The sequence below is a fragment of the Pygocentrus nattereri genome, chromosome 15, assembly GCF_015220715.1.
Source record: "Pygocentrus nattereri isolate fPygNat1 chromosome 15, fPygNat1.pri, whole genome shotgun sequence".
In the NCBI taxonomy this organism is placed as follows: domain Eukaryota; kingdom Metazoa; phylum Chordata; class Actinopteri; order Characiformes; family Serrasalmidae; genus Pygocentrus; species Pygocentrus nattereri.
The window spans coordinates 35,587,386-35,600,757 of NC_051225.1; the positions used below are offsets into that span (position 1 = coordinate 35,587,386).

The 13,372-nt window shown below is 41.2% G+C and overlaps 1 protein-coding gene across 1 annotated transcript in view; it reads left to right on the forward strand.

Moving 5' to 3' along the window:
* The window catches only part of adamts17 (ADAM metallopeptidase with thrombospondin type 1 motif, 17), a 178,222-nt gene that overhangs the window by 115,805 nt on the left and 49,045 nt on the right, over window positions 1–13,372 (forward strand). The window contains exon 16 of the mRNA XM_037545550.1: window positions 10,990–11,070. Coding sequence (XP_037401447.1) covers window positions 10,990–11,070 — 81 coding nt within the window. The remainder of the gene's footprint in view (window positions 1–10,989; window positions 11,071–13,372) is intronic.

Consider the following 13,372-nt stretch of genomic DNA (forward strand, 5'->3'; position numbering starts at 1 on the left):
TATCTGCCACCAAATAAAAGCTTAAAAAGCAGAACAAAAGCCTACCACTTGATATGGGGTTGTTTACGTTGTCCTCATCAGACATCGAAGCTTTTTGAGTTTTCTAGCTCATCAAGTCAAAAAATCAATGAGTTTGTTTACATACACTCAATAATCTGATTTCTGCAGTTATCTGATTATTCAAACGGTCATCTAAACACCGTACTTCGATCTTTTAGCTCAGTAATCAGATTTTCCAGTGCATGTGTACTCTTACTCTGATTTCTTTCGGATTTCTCAGTCTGCACATGCACAAGAACAAACAGCAGCAACAGAAATGAGCAGTGTTGCCATGAGATGGCAGCAAAACACTTGAAGCGACGCTAAAACCAAACAGGAAATAAAGGATTTAAATATTCTTCGTCTTCGAGATGATGTATGTTCATATTTTAGGTAAAATGGTGCGATGTATAAAAAAAAGCATCAGCATAAACTTTGAGTTTCGCATTATGTTTGTTATGTTTTCTTCTGTGAGCTTATTGGCTGGTTGCAAAGCAGTTATCTGATTACTGTCTGACTCATATAGGCTTGGATTTTCCCCATGATCTGATAAGTGCATGTTAACGTGTTGATTGGATTACTGACATCCAGTTATTAAGAGCATGTAAACACACTCGATAAGATATTTTTCAAAATTTGATCTGAGGTGATGCCCCAAGAACTGAATGCTGTAATGCTACGTTTCATGAACGAAAATGCTGTTTTTTTTTTTGAGGCCAAAACACAGAGAAAAACCTTTTTTTCAAAAATATCTAGATATGTGTGCACGAGGGAGACGTTGAACCTTAAAGCCGATAAATCATACTAACTCTGCACTACTAGACTGAATCTGACTGAATCCCACACGGCCACAACCCGGCTCCACTCAAAAAATATCACTGCTGTTTTAGCAGCAAAGCTTGTGCCAGAGCCGTGACCGTTGTGGCATGCACCAAAACACAGGCTGCTTGTGCCACCTGAGCAACGTTTTTCTCCCCTCGCCTTAATGAGCTCTCTGTCTGTCCAAGCTCACTGGACCAGCCAGAAGTGCTGAGCAGCTCCAGCTGTTAGTCTCTGTTGTGAGTGTGATCGTCTTGGTCTGTGTGTGAGGATTGTGAATCATCTTCAGGAGTAATGAGAGGTTTTCATTCTGTAGAAAGTGATACAAAAAACATGAGTGGCATTGTTTGGTCAGCTTGTTTGTGTCAGCACGGGCGAGTCTAAGACAAGGTTCGTTTTTTTTTTTTTTGTACATACTAAAGGAAAAACTAGCAAGCAAAGCCTTGAGAGGGCTTGCGTAAAGCAGGGCGTCAAGTGGCTTATCGCTTTTATAAAACGGCAGTCAACATAAAATATGATCAAATACACAAGTTTTCAGAAAATGATTTGTCATTGTTAGTAATAATGGACATGAACAGGTATTCCTGCAATAAATGTAGCTCCTTTAGAGTATGGTATTCTTGCCAAGCAACCATGGACCGCTGAAAGAGGAGAGCATTCTGCCACCCATCGCTGCATATTGAGGTCATTTCATTTTATTTAAACTTTTCGTTGTATAACAATAAACAGATGATAACACAGCACTGTTTAATTCAAGAACGTTCACTTTATCAGTACTTTTTGGTCACCAAATTACCACTGCAAATCTCATTTAGCACCAGTCCTACAGCACTGCTCTTCTTGTACTGGGGCTGCATCTCAAATGGCTCCCTGCTCCCTACATAGTGCACTACATAGGAATTTAAATACTGAATTCTGCACCCCAACGATGCAAAATGCACCTAAGAAATAGTCATTTGGGCCACATCCAAAACCATAAATCATGCACTATTTAGCTGTATAGGCTAGAACAGTGGAAACATTTCATCCATTTAAGTGACATTTGTTGACTTTAATCCTGCCATTTGACAGTTATTCAAACTGTAAGTGCTTTAATTCAAGTCTGATATTAATAAATGAAATTAATTAAATTAAGTCACCCTTATTAGTCCCACAACAGGGAAATTTCACATCTGGATTTAACCCATTCATGAAGTGAAACACCACATACACACTAGTGAGTATACACACATTACAGCACCATTCTTCCAAAAGATATTCCCTCAGTGGGTGTTTTGATGATGCTGGTGCAGAGCACTGTCCACCATGTTGGTCAAATGTCTCCCAAATGGGTTTAGCTGGTTTGAGATCTGATGACTGCTAAGGCCATAGCATAAGATTTACATCAATATTCATCACACTATGTAGTGGCCCCTTGTGCCCTGAGGGTAGGGTCATTGGCCTTCTGGAAGAGACCACTCCCATCAGAAAAGAAATCTCATTCATTAAAGAACAAAGGTGATCAGTCAGTCAGGATAACTTTGTAATGATTTGCAGTGACCCTTCCTTCTTAGGGAACAAGTGGATCCAAACCATGCCAGCAAAATGCTCCCACAGTGTACCAAAGACCCGTTAATTGAGGGGCTCAAGCGTTTAGGCCTATTCCGCTGTACCACACATGCACTCACCCACTTGTAACTTTATAAAACTCATGTAGCCTTTTCCTTATTAAAACAAAGCTGAGAATTTATTGAATTTATTGTGGTTGTGATTTCACGGCTATAAACTAATTTACATATTAGCACCCGTCAACTTACAGAGGTGAAGCTCCGCCCATTCCCATTGAAGTGATGTGGAGTCAAAACAATCATTGTCACGATTGGCCCCTCCCAGTCCTGTCCATGTGTTCATGTTTTGGTTTAGGTCATGTGCGTTTGTTTTGGTCCAGCCCCCTTGTTTCATGACTCCACCCCTGATTGTCTCCCCCTGTTTCCCGCCTGTCCCTCGTTTACCCTGTGTATTTAAGCCCTGTGTTTGCCCCTTGTGTTTGCTGGTCTTTGTTTGTATTGGTGTTTGAATTGTTGTCTGAACTGTTTGGTTGTTTAGCATGTTTCTCATCATGTCTGTACCCGAATCTATCCGTGTTGGCTTAGACGATGACCCTGGATTTGCCCATAATAAACGTCGCTTATCTCTGCATATGCATCCACCTCCTCGCTCCGTGTTACAATCATTACGTATAAGTTATTTATTTTTAGCATCAGAGAAAAATATTAAATTAAAATGACTTTTTAATTAAATAAAAAATTTACTCAACAGCATCAACAACTAAATATACATTTTTCAGTATTTCTTGTGTCACTCTTTACCTTTATTACAGCTTCCCTTCTTTTCAAGAGACTCACTTTCACTTTTTCAAAGAATCTGCAGACACACCTCCAAAGTTCAGTCTTAAAAGTTGGTTGATCATTTTCTCAAGTAATCAAACCCATTCAGTGATGTTGAGGTCTGGGCTCTGGGGTGGTCAGTCCATTGTCCACCTTCTTTGTTTGATGTCTCCTTTTCTCAGTGAGGTTCTTCTTGGTCAGCTACACATCCTTTTAGACCCATAGCGCTGAGTCATCTTCTCACAGTAGAAGGATGGACAGAGACACCTGTGGATGTTTTCAGATCTGAAGCAGCTTGATGTTCTCCTCTCTCTCAGAGATGAAAGCTTTAAGTGCGGTTTATCTGATGGGGGCAGTTTTGGTGTCTACCAGGTGGTTATTAGGAGCCCCTCTTTCTCTGTAGCTTTCAATTAATTTTTTGAATTCCAGTTTCAGAAACTCCTGGTTTTTCTTCTTCCTTATGCAAAGTGGATTATGTTATCTAATCTACCTTAGAAATGTATCCTGAAATAAAAAACGTGTAATTACTGTCTGTTTTGACTGGAAATTAAATAAGTGAAGGATGTTCATTCAGCGCTCTATATCAGTCTTAAAAGCGCAACAAAAACGGCAAGTTTAACCTTAAAAATCCCCAAAAAATCCCAGGCTAATTACATATTAAGGCTTATTATTCAGTAACTACAGGTAGTTCAGTGCTAAGTAATTGAGCTATTCTTAGGTCATAGAAGTGTGTAATAAAACTTTGGACCTGCTGGTGAGCTCTGGCCATTTGAGGGGTTAATAAAATGAGAATGAGAACTGCAAACATAAACTATATTGAAAATCCTTTAAAACTAGCATATAAGTAAAGGAGTAGATCACTTGCCCATCTGTTCTCTGTCACCACTGACCATGTCTGGTTCTCTGTTCTCCAGTCCGCCCTAGCCATTGTAAGAAGGTCTCTACATGTGTGATGTCAAAATCCAGGGCAGTTCCCGAGTGTTTCTCATGTAAGATGCATGCTTGTGCATGAACGTGTGTGTGTGTGTGTGTATCCTTTGTGTGTGTAACCCAGTCATGCTGACCTATTGCTACAGAAACCCATCTTGGCTGGTTTCTCCAGGGGAGCGGAGCTGTAGTCAGGGGTCCCATTGAACCACAGTCTGATAAACTCAGACGCAGCATGAAACATTCTCATAGCTTCTCTTTCTCCTGGAGAGTTTTTTCTGCTTTTTCACTTCTAACAAGTACAACACACACACACACACAAGGCCCTGAGCATGTCTAGGCCCTGATCTCAGATCAGCCTGCATGATGATGTATGCATGCCATGATTTCAGCATGCTGGTTTGATGGGAAACCTGACCTCAAATGTGTAATTAGATTATATACCATTAATTGGCATCATGCTTACTGCATGTCTACATCATCACACAATTGCATGAAGTCATGTAGTGTTGTTCGGTAATCTTTAATAAACTTGTTTATGTGGTTCCCAACACTATACTTTTGTACATGGGCTGTATAAACATGGACAAAATTCAAATGTGAAGATTCTGCTGCTACAGGTTTTTGGAGCATCGTAGCTCTAGTGCAAAAATAAAAAAGCAACAAACTTGAGCTGGCTGACTATATTTGAAGGGTAAATTAGATTTTTTTGTCAAACTGCTCCTGTAATTTACACATCCCAGCATAACTGAGGGAAGAGGCGAAGATTTTTTACCCCTTGCACTGTGATTCAGCTTGGGACCACTGATACAGAGCCCTAATTTTTTGTTCCATCTTATTTAATTTTCAAAAATTAAGCTTGTGCTGACATTTCTGCATAATGAAATGGTTTACAATGTAAACAAAGTCATCCAAATGGTGGTGTTTGATGTGCACAGTTACACCCTAAAAGCTCCCCCACAGAGCATTTTTTACAGTAAATGGTAATGACTATGCTGCCTGATGCCTGAAACACTGTGTTACGATACTTTTGAGAAATGCTTTTGGCCTAAAGCTCACTTTTTAAAGCTTTTCATAGCAGAGAGGTACATGCAGAGTGTTGTAAGGCAAAATAGTCCCCAGAGAAAACGTACTTTTTCTAATTTTCCACTTTTTTACCATCATCAACAAGATATATAAAAACTTGCATAGGTGCTGGCGTTTGGATAGAAAATAGCGCCCCCTGGTTCCTATCACCACCACTGTAAAGTACAATCTGAGTCTGTTAGAGTGAACCATTTCACACCAAGCCATTTTGGCCCAATCCTATTTCACCCATCGCCCCTAACACTTAGCCCTTAGCCTTCTGTTTTGCATGCTCAGGTCTAGGGGTAGGGTGTCCTGATTTTTGTTGAGTGTTAGGGCTACATGGCCCTCCAAACCGAAGTTTTTCAGAGACACGCTCCAAACAGTGTTATGAGGGAAAAAAAGAAAAACCAGCTGCACAAGAGCCCAAAGAAACCAAAAAAATGTGAGTTTCTCTGTTAAAAAATTACAGTTGTCTTAGTTTAATGACGTTTCACTGTATTATGAGCATTTTCTTCATAACAAATATAAAAAATCACTAATACTATGCTGATGTCTTGGTTGCTAACTAGCTAAATACCCTGTTCCACCTTAAATAGTCCAGCAGTTCTGATACCTGAAATGCCAGAATGTAACTGCTGCTTCATTTCACGTCGAACGGGAAAATTCAAACAAGAGGCTGGCGAATAGCCGACTTCAGCTTCTTGGCACTGAAGAATTAGGGGTGTTGTGGAATCCCCCCTCTTTGAAGGCAAATGATGTCCTAAATATAACTAAAGCCCAGCAGTGAGGAGCTGAACTTTACCCCACCTCTGCTGTCACTGCAGACTGGCAGGGTCGCCTACAGAGCAGCACTAATAGCCTGATAATGAAGTAAATGTTCTTTATTATTTGAGGGTTGTTCTATTTCATAGGGAAAAAAATGAACCACTAACCCTTTTAACTCAGTTCCAAGGGGCAAGGTAACACTCAAAGGCCCAATCCCACTCCTTCTTTTTACCCCTAGCCCTCGTTTTCGAGTGTCACCCTAACCCCTTGGAACTGAGTTACAAGGGGTAGTGGTTAAAATCTGGCCCTACATAATGGGACCCTCAAATAAAAAAAACTAAACAAAAAAACAAACATAGCTTCATTAACAGCTACTAGCACTGCTATGTACGTGACCCAGCCCGTCTTCGGAAAAGTTCAGCTCCTCACTGCTGGGCTTTAGTTAGATTTAGGACATCACATGCCTTCAAAGAGGGGGTATAATAGAATTATTTATTATCACCCACTCCTAATTCTCTGGGGATACGAAGCTGAAGTCAGCTATTCACCAGCTTCTTGTTTGAATTTTCCCATTCCGCCTTAAATGGTGCAGCAGTTACATTACGGGGCTTCAGGCGTCAATACCGCCAGACGATTTATTAGCCTTTTTTGTGCTTGTTATGAAGAAAATGTTTTTTTTGTTTGTTTTTTTTTGTTTTTGTTTTTTTTAAAACTCATAACACTCCGTTTGGAGTGAGTCTCTGAAAACCCTTTGTTTGGAGGTCCATGTAGCCCTAACACTTCACCCTACGCCTCTACCTCAACAAGAATAGGGACACCCTAACCCTAAATGTGAACATGCAAAACAGAGGGCTGAGGGCTAAGTGGTAGGGGCGAGGGGTGAAAAGGGATTGGGCCAGAAACAAGGGGTAGGGGTAAAAATAAGAAATGGGGTTGGGCCTTTGAATGACTCTGTTTATGTTTCAACAGTTGAATTACACAGACATTGTGAAAAATCAGTGGATTTCCACTTAGACAAGAGACCAACAGTAAACCCTGCAGATGGTTTGTTGATTGGAGCAAAGAATGTGAAACCAAGTCAGTTCAAACTGCTTCTGAGAGTCAGATCAGAAAGTTTGCATTCTCAGGTGTTTCTCTTCAGCCATTAGCCGTGGGGACGGTGATGGTGCTTGTGAGATGTGTGTGTGGTGTGTTTGTGTTCGGGGAGGGTATTCTTTGCTAAATGGGTGCTGAGGGCCTGTTGAAGATCTCTGGAACAGCAGCTTTCTTGGTAATGGGTTCTTTTCAGAGGAAATGTGTTTGGAGGTGACAGTGGCAGCATGCTTGTGATTAACACTGGAGGATTGTGGTGGGGCTGGTGAGTTCACACTGGGCTAAAGCAGTAATGAGAAACAAAGGAGCCTGGGAAACACACACCCCCCCGTTTAGTTAATTAGAACTTTATTAGAGTTCATGAGAAACGCCATGAGAAACTTCCACTCCCTGGCCACTTTATTAGAAACACACAGCTTCTACTTCATTCACTGGCCAATTTATTGGAAACATCCATCTTGTACCTCCACTCACTGGCCACTTTATTCGAAACCCTTACCTTGTACTTCCGCTTAGTGGCCACTTTATTAGAAACACCTGCGTTGTACTTTCACTCAATGGCCACTTTATTAAAAACACCTACCTTGTACTTCCACTAGGTGTCCACTTTATTAGAAACTCCTACCTGGTACTTTAACTCACTGGCCACTTTATTGGAAACACCTACCATTTTTTTCCACTTAGTGGCCACTTTTTGAGCGCCACCTACTTTATAAGTGCTTTATCTAAAGGTACTATTTATAAGAAGTATTGATCCCAATAAGAGCAACATTTTGTCAAAGTGTCATTTTAGACAGAAGCAGCAGGCAATTAATTTTCAAAATAATTCATAGTCAGATTCCTCACAAGGGGGCAGTATTAGCACTCAAGTAGCATTTTTGTGCATCATGGTAAAAGAGAAAACCCACACCAGCAGGATCTCACAAATGTACGTGTTTGCCCTCAAAAGTTCAGCATGGGAGAAGAAATATTTTATTATATGAAGGATGGTTAAAGATAACACAGACAGTTGGCATAGGCTTGGGTGCCTCGGGTTCTGAGGAGACGTCCGAGGGCTAGATTTACAGATGATTCATTTCTCATACCACATGTAACAATATTGTCACACTGTACAGCTCTGTAACTGTAGACCAGCAAGCAGAGCTACAAAGTAGGGTTTTCTAATAAAGTGGTTTATTATGGTGATTGCTTTATTATAATCAGTAAATTGGACATGCACCTCCCACAAACCAAAACAACCAACAGACAAAAGAATCTCATTGCCCAGCACTTCCAGAACCGTGGCCTATACTTCTCCTTCCCTCCCTTCAGATACCACTGAACCTGATAAGACAGCTAGGCCTCATTTACCTTCATGTTGCCATTCTGGTTCTATCAGTCCATCTTTATCCTACAGGGTCACTTTAATCCTGACCAGTGTCTGCTGCCCTCTACACTGACCCCACAGATAAGTGATGAAGCGCTGTCCACATATTTACTGGCTGCGCTTTCCCTTTCAGCAGAAAGGTCAGATGGGAATAACCCCATTCAGCTGTTTGAAAGTGATCATTCCGCACTGCAATTACACACAATCCAGTGGAACCAGCCGTCCTCTCGTTTTCATTGACTCTGCTTTACTCTCTCTTTATCTCTCACTGTCCTCCTTTTCCTCTTTCTCTGTATCTGCCTCTTTCCTCCCCCTCTCTCTCGCTTCAGTTAAATTCAGCATGCTTTATTGATGCATCTCACTTTTCTCTCTCTCTTTCTCATGCATACTCCCCTTCTCTCTTTTTTGTTTTTCTCTCTCACTTCTGTCCTGTTTTTCTCTAACTCCCTCTTTCTCTCTCTCTCTCTCTCTCTCTCTCTCTCTCTCTCTCTCTCTCTCTCCCCCCCTTTCTCTGCTTTATTGACATGTCTCACTCAGTTTTTTCTCTCTCTCTTTCTCATGCATATTCCCCTTCTCTCTTTTTTGTTTTTCTCTCTCACTTCTGTCCTGTTTTTCTCTAACTCTCTCTCTCTCTCTCTCTCTCTCTCTCTCTCTCTCTCTCTCTCTCTGCTTTATTGACGTCTCACTCAGTTTTTTCTCTTTCTCTTGCATACTCCCTTTTTCTTTTACTGTTTTTCTTTCTTTCACCTTCTTTTCTCTAACTCTCTCTCTCTCTTTGCTTTATTGACGTCTCACTCTCTTTTTTCACTCTTTCTCTTGCATACTTCTCTTTTTCTCTACTTCTCTCTCTCTCTTTCTCTCACTTCCACCTTCTCCTTTTCTCTAACTCCATCTTTTACCTGTACTCCCTCTTTTTCTCTAATTCTCTCTCTCTCTCTCTCTCTCTCTCTCTCTCTTTCTCTTACTACCACCCTCTCTTTTTCTCTACCCCCCCCCCTCTCTCTCCTTTATTCTCTCTCTCTCTCTCTTTCATTCTCTCCCTCCCTTCCTCAATTCATTTAGCTTCGGTATTCTTTATTGACTGATTTTTTTTCTCTCTTTTTCTCTTGCCTACTCTTTTTCTCATTTTATGTCTCACTTTCACCCCCCTCCCCCAACCCCCGACCCCCCACCCCACCCCCCCACATTTCTTGGATGTGTTTCTAAACGTTGAGCTTGAACTAATTTCTATTAAGTAAAGCAGCCACAGTCAGCGGGGGATATTATAAACAAATGAACAGCTTTGTTTTATCATTACTGCCCAAACACAGTGTGGCACAATGCCATAGAATGAAGAAGGGTTTGTGTGTGTGTGAATTTTTCTGGTTTCAATCAGAGTTTACCATCTCACCATGCTCTCACTTAGGTCCTGAACTGACAAAGATATGCAGTTTTAGTTTAAGGCACTCTAATGCCAAGTACCTCTGAAGCCAAGCTGGCCTAACTCTAGATTTAGCATGAATTGGACATTTCATTTCCCTCTGCTTCCAGGTGATGACTGATGTACTTGGATTGCTTCAGTAGGTCAGTAGGGCCAGAGAAGGTCATTACCAAGCAATAATGTAGAGCAATAGAGTTGCTTGTTAGCATAGATGCAGTCCACTGAGATGGTTTGCTCTGATTGGATTTTGGATCATATTTAAAAATACCTGTCACATTATAAACCCCTACCTTATACTTCCACTAACTAGCCACTTTATTAGAAACACCTACCCCGTGCCTTCTCCAACCGGCCATTTTATTAGAAACACCTACCTTGTACATTCACTTACTGGCCAATTTAATAGAAACACCTACCTTGTACTTCCACTCACTGGCCACTTTATTAGAAACACCTACCTAGTACTTCCACTCACTGGCCACTTTATTAGAAACACCTACCTTGTACTTCCACTAACTTGCCACTTTATTAGAAACACCTACCTTGTACTTCCACTAACTTGCCACTTTATTAGAAACACCTACCTTGTACTTCCACTCACTGGCCACTTTATTAGAAACACCTATCTTGTACTTCCACTCACTGGCCACTTTATTAGAAACACCTATCTTGTACTTCCACTAACCGGCCACTTTAATATTGTACCTCCATCATTAAGAACTGTTATGAAGAGTTCTAAATCTTCCCACTACCCCATTCTTTACTGGCCAGTTTCTGACCACAAAGTCACTGTTGTCCAGATATTATTTGCATAATGTCTGTTCTCAGCACAGCAGTTTTGTCAGGGTTTTTACACATGTCAGTGTCACTGCCAGGTTCAGAATGGACCACCACTCAAAACAACCAACCGACAGGAGCTCTGAGGTCAGAAACCGACCACCAGTGAAGGACTAGAGCATGGCTAACACAAACTGTGGATCAACAGATGGGCCACAGTCTCTAACTGTGCAGCAGCAAGGTGGAGCTGCAAGAGAGGGGTTTCTAATAAAGTGGCCATGCTGACAAGGACATGCATCATTATAACAATATGAAATCCCATCTCTCTCTCTCTCTCTCTCTCCCTGCAGGTTACATCGAGGCAGCTGTCATTCCAGTGGGAGCTCGGCGAATCAAAGTTGTGGAGGACAAGCCATCCCACAGCTTCCTGGGTAATTGCTCATCTTGTTGCCATAACGACCACCCCCCTATACTTTTTCACTGGCTCAGGCCTCGCTCTGGACCTGGGCAAAAGAGCACAGGCCAGTGTAGAGACTGGCCTGCTTGTCTCTGGAGCTGCTGTGTGACAGATGAATTAACTCCCCTACAGGAGCACGCGAGCTGCGTGGCATCTTTCCGAGCTCCCACGCTACGTTTTTAGGGATAATCGTCACTAGCCATTGTATTGTCACTTGCCTGCTATGCTTCTGTATCTCTCTCTTTCACTGTGTAAACTTGTTGATATAGTTTCAGGCAAATCAGTTGCTGGGCGGAAGGCAGGAAACAATTCACTTTTATTTAGTTATTTTTCAGTAAGTATTCAATGCATGTTTTGCTGTTGCAGTCTTGGCATATTTTAAATAAGCAATAGCTGTTCCGGTCATGGTAAAATGTTAAGTAAAAATGAAATTAAAACACAGCCGGCCCGTGGATTAGCTGACATTTTTAACATGGACCTTTTAGTGGTTGAGTTTGACGCCCCTGTTTTAGATGGACACCCTGTTTCTTTTGTTGATGTGTTGCCTTGCATCACATCACACTAATTCCACCTAACAAAAGTACTGTGATTAATCCAGCTGCCTTTCATCAAAACATGGTTAAGCCTGTCAAAAATAGATAAACAAGCAGGTGTCCATTTGATTTTATAAGGGTGTTAACCAAGATGAGACAGTTTAGAGAGTGCTGGAGGAGTCAGTTAGCAAAACCAGCATTTTCACTGTTAACTGCTGTAAGCTCATTCAGATTGGAGTTACATGTGTGACAAAAATGTTTTGTAGCTCAACAAATTGTAGCTAAAATGACCTAATCTTAAAAAAAAGCATTTTTTTTACTTCACATTTACATTTATGGCATTTAGCAGATGCTCTTATCTAGGGTGACATACAAAAGTGCACCAGAATGCATCCTAGCTTGTACAGAGAGGTAAGAGTCCAGACTCACTTGTAGTTGATATCTCAACCTACTAGCTGATTGGTCCATAGTTTGTTTACGTTATGATTTGATGCACGTCCAGTGTAGGCACCTGGAAAGCTTTGAGACTAGGATTTTAGTGGTATAACAGCAATAAGGTATAACCTATTATGCTGGTATTTAAAAATTATGATGCGTTACATTTTTATTCCATGTCTGAATGGCTAAATAAACACATTCCACCAGGTTATATTGTAGAGGGTTCACTGATCAGTGATGTGGAGTTCTCTAATAGCTGGCGCGGATAGAAAGAGGAGAAAACCCGGAGCCAGAAAATATGAAAAACTGCGCAAGAAAGCAGCTCAGCAACAATCAAGAGCTACTCTCACATTGGGACATGTTCAGGTTCAGCTTTGACTGTAACACCAGTAGAAAAAGATTAAAAATACATGACTATTAGCAATTTAAGCTCACCAGACAAGACATTAGTCACCTGCTACTGTAACATACCTAATATACCTACATACCTGTTTCTGGATGTCCAGCCTCTCTTGCATCAAAGAATTGTGCAGTTTGGCCAGATTTCATGGATACCTTCCCTGGCATCTTACTCATTGTTCCAGGTAGCCCTACATATTTTCAAGAGGATTCAGATCTGGGGATTTTGCAGCCAGTCCAGATGTGTGAAAACTGTTCGTCATTCCAATCAGTCACATTCAGCAAATTCAGCTACTTCCTTCACATTGTGGCCTTTGGCACACCCAAATACAATCAGTCCTTTTTGCCAGTCATTCATTGAGACCCATTTTCCACATATTGAGCAAGACATTCACGGCAGTGAACCGCCTCTTCTCCATCTATGAATCCTATCACACACCTTGCAGGTATTTATAGCCCAATCATCCTCATGCAACACCATCTGCAAGAGCCTGAGGTTACTAAACTTGCAAGGTAACTAGTTATTTGTCCGGTAACTTATTTTGTTGATACTGATGAAACCAAGTCGTTATTATCCAATATGATCCACCAATATTACAGGCCAATCGATATGTAAGAGTCAAGGTGTAGTCAGGATCAGAGTCTGTGTTTCTTTTGGAGCCTCTTCCAGCTACAAGCACGCAGCAGGAACGTCTGTTTATATCTTTCTGGATAAGAAACATGGACAGATCAGTTACTAGAGCTTCATATTCCACTGCAGCTCCTGCAAAAGTCAGAATCAGATTCTTATTTGTGGGTTGCATGCCAGAGGAAGAGGAAGCACTGACTGGGACGTCCTGCACTCTATTCAGATTCATTATTGGCATTTGTAAGCAGCGTAATAGTCACTATTGTCAAAACATTAGC